General features: G+C 36.3%; 1 protein-coding gene across 3 annotated transcripts in view; it reads right to left on the bottom strand.

Moving 5' to 3' along the window:
• The window catches only part of Kcnh7 (potassium voltage-gated channel subfamily H member 7), a 464,734-nt gene that overhangs the window by 58,190 nt on the left and 393,838 nt on the right, over positions 1–12,706 (bottom strand). For all 3 annotated transcript variants that reach the window (XM_021154157.3, XM_085834833.1, XM_085834834.1), the window contains exon 9: positions 6,690–6,889. In XM_021154157.3, the coding sequence (XP_021009816.1) occupies positions 6,690–6,889 (200 nt within the window). The remainder of the gene's footprint in view (positions 1–6,689; positions 6,890–12,706) is intronic.

Here is a 12,706-nt window from a genome sequence, read left to right as displayed (position 1 = left end):
CTGCCTCTTCCTAACTTACCAAAGAAAGTGTTTTATAATATGTCATTCCCTTCTCCATCAGGAACTACACTCAAGGGCCCTGTTCAAACAGGGTCATTATTTTAAGGAGTTGGAAAACAAATGAAGATATCATTTTTAGTCTCTATTGCTGCCAGAGGAATATTAGCATTGCATGGAGAAATTGAAGCCCAGAATGGATTCATTGTCTCTGTGATGTGTTTCTTCAGTTAGTCATTGATCTGTTTAAAGCCCTAGGGCAAGCTGTCATTTCTTCCCTTGGGTCAGAAACTGCTAAATAAGTTGGGTGTGGTGACACACATGCCTTTAATCCCAGCACACAGGAAGTAGAAATAGACAGATCTTTGAATTTAAGGCAAGTCTGGTCTATACAATGAATTCAGGGACAGCTAATGCTACATGAGTTGGGGGTGGTTGGAGGGAGGACTCACTGCACAGTGGTCGGCTTATATTTAAGTAGATAACGTAGATAAGCTGAGATAAGTCATTCTTGCATGACTGCCATCATTTTTAAAGATGACTGAGTGGCTTGTCACCTAAAGACATCAGGTGCTCTGTTTATGCTTTCTATCGGTCATGTCAGGGAGCTTGCGATGCTTTTGTTGTTGTTATTATTGTTGTTTGTTTTTTTTTTCCTATGGTGATATTTTAAAGAGGTTTTGAGTAAGTAGCATAGGATGGGCAGATGCACTTAACCCTTTTAGAAGTATATGTGACCTAGGGTCCTGCTACAGAAGGAGATGAAGAGAGACAAAACTTGTATACTAATATGCTTCTCAGTTCAAGGTTATAATCTACCCTTTTTGCAGAGATAGGAAATCTCTGCAGACTGATTAACCACCATGCACATGAAATTATTATCTTTAAAATATTTAAGTTGTATGTGTGTGTGTGTACATTCATGTGTGTACCTTATGGACACTGATTTTAGGAAAGGTAAAAGGATTGAATACGCAGATCTTGCTACACTATTTTAAAGCTTTCCTTTTACCTTGGTGACAGGGTTTACTGTAAGGATTGTTTTTACTTGATTTCAGTAATGAGTACTAGCACAGGTCCCTACCATTGCACTTTACTGTGATCTGTCAAAAAGTATGATCTGAATATCAAAGTCTATCACATGTGAAAAATTTTAATTAACAGTCCAGAAAAAATGGTTTTATCTCAGTGTTTGTGTGTGTGCATGCAGGAATGAATGCGCATGTGTGCTCATGCTTTGGGAGACTGGAGGTTAAACTTGTAGGTCAGCCTGCAGCTACTGTCCACTTGGTATATTGAGACAGGGCTCTCTAATTAGCCTGAAATGTACCTGGTAGGCTGAGCAAGCTAACTGGAGAGTCTATCTGTGGTGGAGTCATAAGTAGAAACCACTACTTTTGATTTCTTTTTCTTTCTTTTTATATTATTTTAATATGCTATGGGGATCGAACTCAAGTCTTCATGATTTTGAGACTGACTTGCTGATCTTTCTGCTGCCCCAAATGGGATTTGCCTTGAGCACAATTTGATGATGAAGGCAGAGATCACTGCAATACTCCAGAGTACTGGAGGCTACTCTGCCAGGTCATTGAAAAACTAGAAGAGATATGAAAATGAGGAACATAAATTTTTGATTAAAATATCTCTTAGCAATAACACTAGCCCCAGATGGGTGGTGGAGTACATCTTTAATCCTAGCACTCCAGAGGCAGAGTCAGGGAATGTCTAAGATTGAGGCCAGCCTGGTCTACAAAGTGATTTCTAGGACAGCCTGGGCTACAGAGAGAAACTCTGTCCTGAAAGAAAATCACAGCAGTCCCACGAAATAAGGGTCTCTATTCTGTTTTAAACAGTCTGTCATTAATCAGTCATTGTTCTACTTTGTGTTTATATGTTACATCTTTTAAGAAGCATGCTATGTCACACAGAATACCACTGTGTTTGGAAAAATGTTTAGCCTCTGAGGCTGACTCTTCATTGAAATATTTAAAGCCTCTACTTGTACAGCTCTGCTTTTACATACATCTCTACCCTCTTCACCATTCATCTAGAGTGTAGTTAATGTGGGAGCTTAGAACATGTAGTACAGTGCTGGCGAGGAGTTTTCCCCCTTATTCCTGAAAGGCATCATGCCCCCTTATTGGGAGCACAGCACAAAGATACTTGTGCCCACAGATCTCCAGAGAAACCAAGAACGTTAAGCACACAGGATTTGTCTTTCCAATGGGGAAAAATGAATACTCTGATGTTCCATGATAAAGCTAAGAATTGGAAGTTATTCTTAGCTTTGTGATCTGCACTATCTGTTGGGCCAGCCCATATCAAGCTTCTACAAATAAGATCAGAGGGGGCTAGTAATCTAAAGGACCCCAATAGCCAGAAGATTCCCCAAGCTCAGACAACAAGGACCACATATAACTCATAGACCAAATAACTTCTATGCTATCTGTATGACTGAGACCAGTCCAGACCCTTAGGCCCTTAAGCTAGGGCAGGTATCACATATAGAACTCATTCTCTAGAAGAAGTGATATGTATCATGAATTGAGTTTCAGTGTTTCTTCATACACCAGAGATTTTATTGTGCCATATTTTTTTTTCAAATTATACTGGGCTTATGTACCCTGGAATAAACCTCCTGCTATTAGACTCCTTTGAAGTCTGATACAGGTTGATGGAGTCAATCTGCACCTGGTTTTTATTCTATCTCTGCCTGGCTTGCCTCCCTGCCTGGATACCTCTAGGGACCTCCTCACCCCCTTATCAATTTTTCTCCTTACCTGTGTTCAAAGTGGTTTTTTTCTGTTCACCTTTCTGGAGAATTTATTTCTTATCTATACTATAAGTCCAGATACTTTCTATACTCATCTCTCAAATTTTCCTTCATTAAGCAGTCCTAACAAAAATCCTCTTATCTTTATCCATCCTGTCCATCCTGAAATCAACTAAATAAAGATGTGCCTGAATTGAATAATTCAGTGTGTGTGGCCTTGACCTTCTGCGTGTGTTTTCTGGAATTATGTTCTCTACAATGAACAGTTCTAACATCCACTTTGTAGATGGGCATTGGAACAATATTCAATGCAAGCTTTTCCACAAGGAAGGCGCAGATGCCTCCTACAGGGAACGGACGGCATAGGCAGCAGATAGATTATGAAGCATATATTTTACTTGAATACAGGTGCCTTTTTCAATGTTTATAAGTGGCGAGCTTATTGAAGCTACAGAAAGATTAAGTGACTTGCACAAGAATGGTGGCATGCTGAGAATAAGTGCCAAGGTCTTCTGATTTTTTTCCTGTTTTTCAGCCATTAGTTGGTTGTTGTAGCACAAATTTTTAGGGAAAGCAAAAACCCTCCGCTAAATGCACATAATCTTCCATGCTAATATTAAAGTTATAATGTTTACTTCCTGTTGTGATAACGGACAGTTGGACCATCAGAGCTCTTCTTCATTCAAGCCTAGCTCTCAAGTGTGATCTTAGTTTACTGGATCTAACACTTACATAGAAAACAATTTTCATTATCTTTTTATTTATTTATTTATTTTTTTGGTAGCATTCACTCCAAAATAATGTTGGATAACCAGAAATTTTAGACTGGATCAGGAGATGGCTTTGACTTGGGGACATTCATTGAAATACTATTAGATTTAACTTGAGAAAATATCTCCTTATTGCTAACTGGTCCAGTTTCTGTATGCAGAAGATAAAATATCTTCAGGAATTAATGTGCACACGTACTTGAGACAATTGTACAATAATCCCCAAGCTGAAGCCAGACTCTGAAGAACACGTCCCTTTTACTACCTTTCTTTGCTTGACCCTTTCCTATTGTACTCTGGGCTATTTTGATTCAAATGAAAGGGAATCCATGATGTTTTTCTGTTCTGGAACATTTTGGCAATAATGCATATGAAAAGTAAAATATAGAAGGGCTAAGGAATATAGTCTCATTTTTAGGTCAATTATTTACTGTTTTGGTGGTCTGGTAAGCAATCAAATGTTTAGATAATGAAATAATTTTAGGCAAACTAACTGTGTGTTCAGAAACATTGGAAATGACTGAACAGTAAAAAAATGACCTGAAATGTCTCATGGGAAATTATATTTAAGTTTATACTTAAATGAAATAATATGGAATGTTGATGTAAAATACAACAGTTTGATGTAGTTTTATGTATCATGGTACACAAACTAGGTATCTTTCAACTGTTATTCAACTATAATTTTACCAACAGTAATTTGACAAGACACAAGAATCTTTAACAGTGTGGTTTTGGAGGTTAAAAAAGAAAGGACTTTTTTTTTTTTAACCTCTCAAAAGTCTAATATACAGTTGCTTTCTGCTAGTCAACTTTGTTCTACACATCATGTTTAATATTACGCAACATCTTCTACGTGCTGTTCCGAGTTAACTGAGTTTCTTTTTCTTTTCTTTTCTTTTTCTTTTTTCTTTTACTCACTTTGCAGCCACAAAATGAAAATGTAGACACCATGTACAAACAAGAAGTTCGTGCAAAGTCAAGTTTTCAAAACCACATGCAAGTCTCAGCGGCACATGGCTTAGAGCTTACACGCTCCAGGATCATGTAATACTGGCATGCAGATGATTAGAAGAGAAAGCACCTACATCATGAAAAGAGGATGATGAAAGAGAATGAATTTTCTTTATGACAATTATCTAATGCAAACCGTATACCCATAACCTCTACCATTGTGGGAATGGGGGCAGAGAGGTATTTTTTCTTTTTTTTTTGTGGGGAGTAGGAAACTGGACATAAACATTGTTGGAGGTCAAGTTGTTACTAAAATGGAGTTTTTTTTTCTTTCTGTTCTATACTTGGCCTCTTCCATGTTATCTTCCCCAGCTTCTTGCTTTGTATCTCCTCTGCTACATCATGCAAAGAAGATCAGATCTAACACTGGAAATCACTTAACAAGCTCTAACCCTGAGAGATAACAAGGGTATTCTCCACAGTTTACACGAGAATTAAATTGGATATAAATACCTCCTGTTCTTACCGGTGGGTGTTGTGATTCCGTGTGTTAAGGTGTGAAGCAGACAGGAAAGAGATAAATCTTTCATAAGTACATTGTAAATAGGCAAGGGGTATATAAACCATATTTATAGGTAATAGAGTCAAACAATGGCAGGTAAATAGTTGTCACAAAATATTTTATCACAAAAAATGGTCATAGATCTAGATGTTATGGAGAAGGAAAGTAAAATAGATGACTGCTTTACTCCTGTTATTGAAATCCTCTGGCAGTATGGAACAATAAAACTGAGTGACACATATTTTAATTACAAGTTCTTGACACTGCTTAAGCCAGCCCAGCACTAAAAATTCCCCAGTGGTTTTTGAATGCTGGTCTCTTCATTAAACAATTACAATAACAGTTTATAAAAGCAGCCAATATATAGGTGTTCTTTCTTGGAAGATTAAAATCATCTCATAAGAGATCAATTTATTAAGTGGAGTTTTCACCATGAACCTTGGGACAACTGAAAATATCAACTCATGGACTTGAGCTCCTCCATTTTTGGCTAAAATGTGCTTACTCATTTGTTTCTTCAAATTAAAATTTTTATGATAATATGATTTTTATCTCTCAGTCAAATAAATCACATGCAGCTATGATAAAAATTATCCCTATATAGACATGTCTTTGAGTTGGCAGTAATTCCTCAATGACCTTCACCATGATTTCTAAATTTGATCCATTGTCTTTTTGTTAGATCAACTCTGGTCAAATGAAAAATAGCAATCTAAGCTATACATATACACTCCCACAAAAATGACACTATGTAATCGATGGAATTATTAAATATGAACTATGTGTTTTCAGAAGAATTTTCAGAACAGAGGAGTGCTGTGAGGATGTCTTTTCCTATGGCTCTGTAATATGTCATGGGGATTGACTTTGCTACATAGTGTATCTGTAGCATTGGGTCTCCAAAGGCAAATAGCAAGGAAAATAATGGGAACCACCCTCTTGATCCTAAAAAGAGCTCTTCAGAACTATTCATCTTAACTATGCTGATTTTTGTGCAGTGTTTCAGGAGGTATTTGTAAGAAGTGTTCTTCTCCTTTTTTAAAATGTCAACTTGTTTATTCTCCCTCTTTAGCAGAAAGAGTCATTAAACAAAGGATACTGAAATGGAATATAATGAATTGTAAAGGGAAGCATGAAACTTCCTGCTTTTTGACTTACTTAAAAATCTCTAATCTTTCCTACAAGTATTCATGATGTCCTACTTAAAAAAAAAATGTTAGTCTCGGATCTCTACTTAGGGTCATCAGAATGTCACAGCTCATTTTGCAAATCAAATTGCACATGGATTCAACTACCTTGTTGTTCGTTTGTTTGTTTGTTTATAACCAGGCTGTACCACGAAGGCCCGAGTTTTAGCTAAGACAATGTGTCCTTTAATTGGAGGTGGGAACTCTATGACACATAGTTATATCAGTTTGCATCACGTTATAATGCCTTTGCCACACAGTATAACTAGATATAGCACCATGCAATGCCATGAATTGAGAATGAGACACTATCTCCAGGGGAGAAAAATAAACATCCAAGAGAAGGAAACAAAAGCACAGGGCTCAAAGCTGGTGAGACTGGCCTTTCATTTCACTACAGCTGTAATGCCTGCAGAGACTCTGTTTTGGGAAACAGAAATACTTACCATGTTCATGTCTATGCCGTTAGTGTAAGTCCATGCATGCTGGAAATACTCCTCAAGCCGTTGCCTCAAAGGGTTGGGGATTTGGTGGAAGCGAATGAACTCTTTTACTCTCAGCATCTGCATGTGGTACCTGGCAGTTCCCGAGTACAGTCTTTGAATAATTGCAGAAACGTTCCCAAAAATGCTCGCATACATTAGAGCTGGATTGGATAAAAAAACAAAGTTATGGGGAAACACTGTGCTTGGGCAGAGTATATTTTCTCAGAATATCAAATGTGCTGATTTTAATTATTTAACCCAGGTATGTCAGTTTACCCCTGGACCTTGGTTACAGTAATCCCTCTTTACATTTTTAATAGTAAAAAGATGTAAAATATCCCAAAATCATCATGATTTAAAGTAAAATTGGTATTTCTTTGTGAGATACACATGCAACCAAGAATATTAACTGGATGTTCAGTACATTTGTGAAAACCCATCCTATCTGTATGTATTTCTCTCAAAAGTTTTTCATAAGACAAAAATATCTTTTAGGTATTTAAAACCTGCTTTTTCAGTAATATAGACTTATCAAGTTTTGGTGGACAACAAGGAACAATGGCACCCTTGAGTAACAACTTTGGTGCAAGAATCACATAGATGTCCATGGACTTTTTATTTGGTGACCTTATGCACATTATTCTGAGATGAGCATTATTCCATGTGAAGGGCAACTGCAATCAAACACAGGCACACGCACACGCACATGCACACGCACACACACATGTTTGACAAAATAACAGGTTTCCATATGGCAATCTCTCTTCCTACATGGTATTGTTATAGGACATGGAGAAATCACATTGATGTGGACCAGGAAGCTTTCACCTGCTGAGTGGCTTTCATAAAATTTGAAAATGATATGCAGAGTTAGGGAGAAAAGTTATCAACAATCTTATGCAGCTGTGAACTCTTAGAGCTAAAATAATGATCAGCATGGAAGAATATGCCCATGGGTGCAACAGTAACTGAACGGTAAGCAATTTACGGTCAGCTCCACAGGAGAAAACTTGAGCCTAGTACCATAAATACAGCCAAGAACACATTGTTGGGAAGATCGTACACTCAAAGCTCAACCTACCATCATTACTTTAATAAATGGGCACAATATCAGCTGGCTCTTTATATTTGTATCTCTCACCCATATCTTATTGAAACCCGTAGACCTCCTCAGAGGTGGTTTTAGTGCAGAGGACAGGTAACACAGATGACTCTATGCACTGGGTACATAGAGTCAGTATAGTAGTTGGAGTTAGTCACACATGGGACATCTACAGTATACTTTCCTCTCCCACCAAGGCTCAGAGAACACCATGGAAGGGGAATTCAAAAGATTTTAAGAATAAAAGTCAGGGAGGACCAGAGCAAAGCAGTGTCTTCTAGATGGAACAAGGCCACTGTGCTCGTAGTCTCATAGGGGCTGTAGTTGCCTGCACAAGAACAAACCAGGCAACATCCCAGTATGAAGGAAGAAAGGGCTCCTAACAATGGGCAGTTCTGTAGAGAGGGAAAGTCAATTTTCTTTAAGGTCATAGACCCTGGTAGAGCAACCATACTCTGGAGAATAACCCCATACCCATGTGTAGCAGAAATCAGACTTGGTGAGTTGTTAAAAAAGTGGGTAATGACATGAAATTTGGAGGAGGGTAAAAGGAGGGGAGGGGTGGGAGGCATGAGGAGTATGATTAAACTACACTTTATGCATGTATGAAACTATAAAAAATTAATAAGATACTATAATAAAATTTAAACATTAAATTTTTAATTAGACTTGAATTACTATTTTTAAAACAAGGACTTATTTCTACCACAGTCTGCAATCTAATATTGTCATGGTTAAACCTCATTGCAAATTTTCAATACTCTGGAGTTCTAAAGTAATTGACTAATTTTCATATGGAACATAAAGTTTTCTTAGAGTGTTAATTTGAGTGCACTTCTTAATTGATTTTAATTACTTTGATCTCATAGCTATACATATTCATACATATATCTGACTTAGAAAAAATGTATATTGCTTAACTTTTGCCAAGAGATCTATAGCACATTTTTGCTCATCTATGGGCAGAAAGCGCTATGACATAAATTTACATTGAGCATTTGGAATATCCTCATTAATATTTTTTGGGAGAACATTTTAAAAATGTGTATGAAGTTTTTGTCTGCATGCGTATATGTGCAACATGTGTATAACTGGTGTCCACTGAGACCAAAATGGGGATTAGATCCCCTGGAAGTGGAGTTATAGATGGCTGTGAGCCACTGATTGGATACTGGGAACTGAACCTAGATCTTTTGTGAGCATAGCAAGAGCTCTTTAGCACTAAGCTCTTGAGCTACATTTTTATTAAAGTAAATCCTTCATATTCTTATTGTTTTCCCTTTGTGTTTGTGTTTCTAATAACTCTAACATAGAAGCCATATGTTTCATGTAGAAAACTTGAATGATGTCTGTGCTGCTTATGGTTCTTGGGAATCCTGTCAAGAACTTGGATGTGGCAACGTGGATTTCAGGCTCTGGGTACAGTAAGCAGTGATGAGACATTCAAAGCAACAGCACAGTGTGAAGTATGGGATTCAACTATGTTCGTCCAACACATTCTTCTTTTCCTTTGAAAGGCATTTTCTAAACATTCCTTTAAAAAATACTTGCTCATTTAAAAAACAGATGCCATCTGATTTAGGCTTCTCTATACTAGTAGGTTTTTCTTTCTTTCTTTCTTTCTTTCTTTCTTTCTTTCTTTCTTTCTTTCTTTCTTTCTTTCTTTCTTTCTTTCTTTCGTTCTTTCTGATCATTTGTCTTCCTCCTCAGCTGATTTCTTTTGCATATCGTATCATGCTTAATTGTAATGATCTTTGTGTGCCAGAGATATCCAAAGAAGGGCATGTTTCTAGGAAAGATGTGATCATTTATTTAAATACATAAAGAAAATGAGGAAAGACCAGGATTAACTTCATGACCACTTGACTGGGGCAGGGTATTAAGATAATTTGATTATATGCCACTCTGAGTCTGTAAGGATGTGTCTGATTGAAATTAATATTTGAGCTAAGTAAAGCAAATTGAATCCTCCTCTGTAGGTGGCCATCATCTATACAGTCCACTGAAGGTTTTAGTAGAACAGAAATTGGAACAGGGAGAGTTCACTCTCTTTCTTACTGTCTATGGCAGAAGATGCATGCTCTCTTGAGTTTGGACTATCATAACAAAGGATGAAATTATGTCTTAGTTCTGCAAAACTCTGTAGATCTCTTCCCTATCCTATACACAAGGCCCATATCATCTATTTTTCCAGAGGCTCATAATATGAAGAAGAGAGGTCAGGAATCAGTTCTTATTGGGGCCTTAGTAGATACGGTAGTTTTATCTCCATTTCTTCATGAAATGTATAAAAATGCTACTGCAGAACTGGGAATTGAAAACTGTCAAAGATGGTAACCCTTGATTTTAAGTATGTCATTGGAATCCTGAATCAAAACTTGAAATTCATCTTTGGTAAATTATACACTTTGGATTTTAAAATTCCAAAGATTTGAGGTTTTATCTCTTCTGCCACCCTTTTAGAGCAAAATATTGCCAGCTAAAGAGAATGAATTATTATATTCTACAAATCTCATTTAGTTTTTGCCCATTCACTGGCATAGAATATTGTATATTCTGTATGAAATTCTATATACAAATATATATTGTCAGATTAAACAAACAAATATGCAAATAAATAAGACTATCTATACATGGGACTTTCTCTAACTCAACATCTCATTTAGTCCCCTTAGTCTTCTATAGTGGAAAGTTTGACTTCCTCAGAACTGTTTAAATCACGTTGAAGTATTATAGAAACAAAATAAATATATCCTCCTTCCCAAAAGCACACAGATTGCTAAGAAAGTATGAGCTTAATTATAGATTGCTAAGAAAGTATGAGCTTAAGTATTCTATTAGAACTTTTAGATTTTTGCTTTTTAAAAAATCTACTCCATGTGTTTTAAAAAATAAATAAGGATGAAAATTTATTGGTACACAACTAGCATATAACTAGATGTTTTAATTTTAAGGGTACAGTTTATTTAGTTGTGACAAGTATGTCCAATCTGCAAGCACAGTTGAGCTGTTTCTAGCATCCCTGAACACATGATTGTGTGTCTTCATTGCCTATGTTCATTCAGATATGAAACTGGAGCAATGAGTCTCACCTCTCAGGTACCACTGCACACATTCTGTATGAGTTTGCCTTTTGTTCAGCATAAGGCTGAGAATCACTGTGTCTATCAGTGTTTTTTTTTTTTTTTTAAATTAAATCATAAGGATGTATTGGAGTTTGATTACATCACCTGCTGACAGAAAAAAAAACCCACTATTTCTCCACACATTGGCTGTTAAACATAAAAACTGTTATGAACATTTGTGTACAAATACTTGTGTGGGCTTGTATTTTCATTTGTGTTTTAAACACCTAGATTTATGATATAGCTTATTTAACTTTGCAAGAAACAAGTTGTTTTCCAAAGTCTTATTTTATGTTCTCCCCAGCATACTATGGCAATACCGTTTGTTCCATATCCTACTGACATTTGGTATTGCCATTTTAAATTAACCAAGGTAGCATGTGTAGTGTGTCTCATTAGTGGTTAATTTGCATTTCACCAGTGACTAATACTACTTTTAAATGGACTTTTTCAATATTCATATGTCTTTTTGTGCAGTGTCTGTTAAAATAATTTGCTCATTAAAAAATTCTCAATTATCTTTTTTGTAAAGTTGTAAGAATTCTTAATATATTCTGGATGCTAGACTTTTTTTCATATTTATATCTTCTAAATATTTTCTTCTAGTTTTTCACTTTTACCTTTTTCGTTTTAAACAACGTCATTTGATTTTTTTTTTGAGATGGCATCTTACAATATTGCCCTGGTTGACGGGAAAATTTCTGTGTAGTGTAGGCTGGCTTCCAACTCACACCTGCCTCTGCCCTCTATGTGCTGGCATTGAAGGCATGTGTAATCAGACCCAGCTCAACATTGTCATTTGAAAAATAAATAATTTTGATGAGATACAATTGACCAATTTTTATTTTAAAGTTTTTTTTCTTTAAGCTATCATGTTATCAATAGTGCAATTTGCTCTATATTGTCAATCGCAAATCAGTTATTAATGTTTTCTGTGGTGTTGGTGTTGATGGTGATATTGGGTTATACATCTTGGGTCTTTCCCATCAGTAAGACATTCTACCGTTGACCTGCAGCTCAAGCAACAGAGCGCAGCTTTTCATCCAAAGTGTGCAAAACCAGATGTAGTCCATGCTATCATAAGACTTCTTAGTCTAGTCTGTTTCTGTTCATCATGTCTTACACTGTGGCAGAAGTGTTGAGACGATATTGGCACTGGTCTGGGACTTTGCAAACAAATGAACAAAACTAAATTTATACCAACTGCATTACTAAGAGTATTGATTTATTCTCTTTGAGGATCATGCAAGGTGAGGGCACATAGTGTAGACAATGGTTAGCCTGGAGCTCCAGGCCATGTGCAGTAAAGTTGTGCAGCCAAACCAGGAGTAGCAGCGGGAGGTCTAACTAAAATGGGGCAACAGTCTTGATTGGTCGGCTTTTCAGTGTCTTGGAATTGAAACATTCCCTTAGTAATGATGGATATTTGTACCTTGGCCAAGCCTGGTAGAAGGAGTATTAATTATCCTAACCCTTGAAAAGAGGCCAGGATTTATGTCCAGTAAATATCTCTATGTATGTGTCCAAATAGTTTCATAATTTCCTCTTATCACTATTATTTTTTCTATTTGTATACCTTAAGTTATTTGTCTCTTGCCAACTTTTTAAGATGGATATTTGGAACTTCTAGGTTATTGCTTTATTTTATTTTTTTTTATAATAATAGCCAGCTTTAGCTGATTCCTATATGTTTGGGCCAATTTTATTGAATTTTTATTAACATAGTTTCTAGTTTTCCATGTAATTATTTC

The sequence above is a fragment of the Mus caroli genome, unplaced genomic scaffold (assembly GCF_978045245.1).
Source record: "Mus caroli unplaced genomic scaffold, Mus_caroli_1 scaffold_2, whole genome shotgun sequence".
In the NCBI taxonomy this organism is placed as follows: domain Eukaryota; kingdom Metazoa; phylum Chordata; class Mammalia; order Rodentia; family Muridae; genus Mus; species Mus caroli.
Note: the sequence above shows the minus strand (reverse complement) of the source record. Positions and strands in the feature narration are given on the sequence as shown.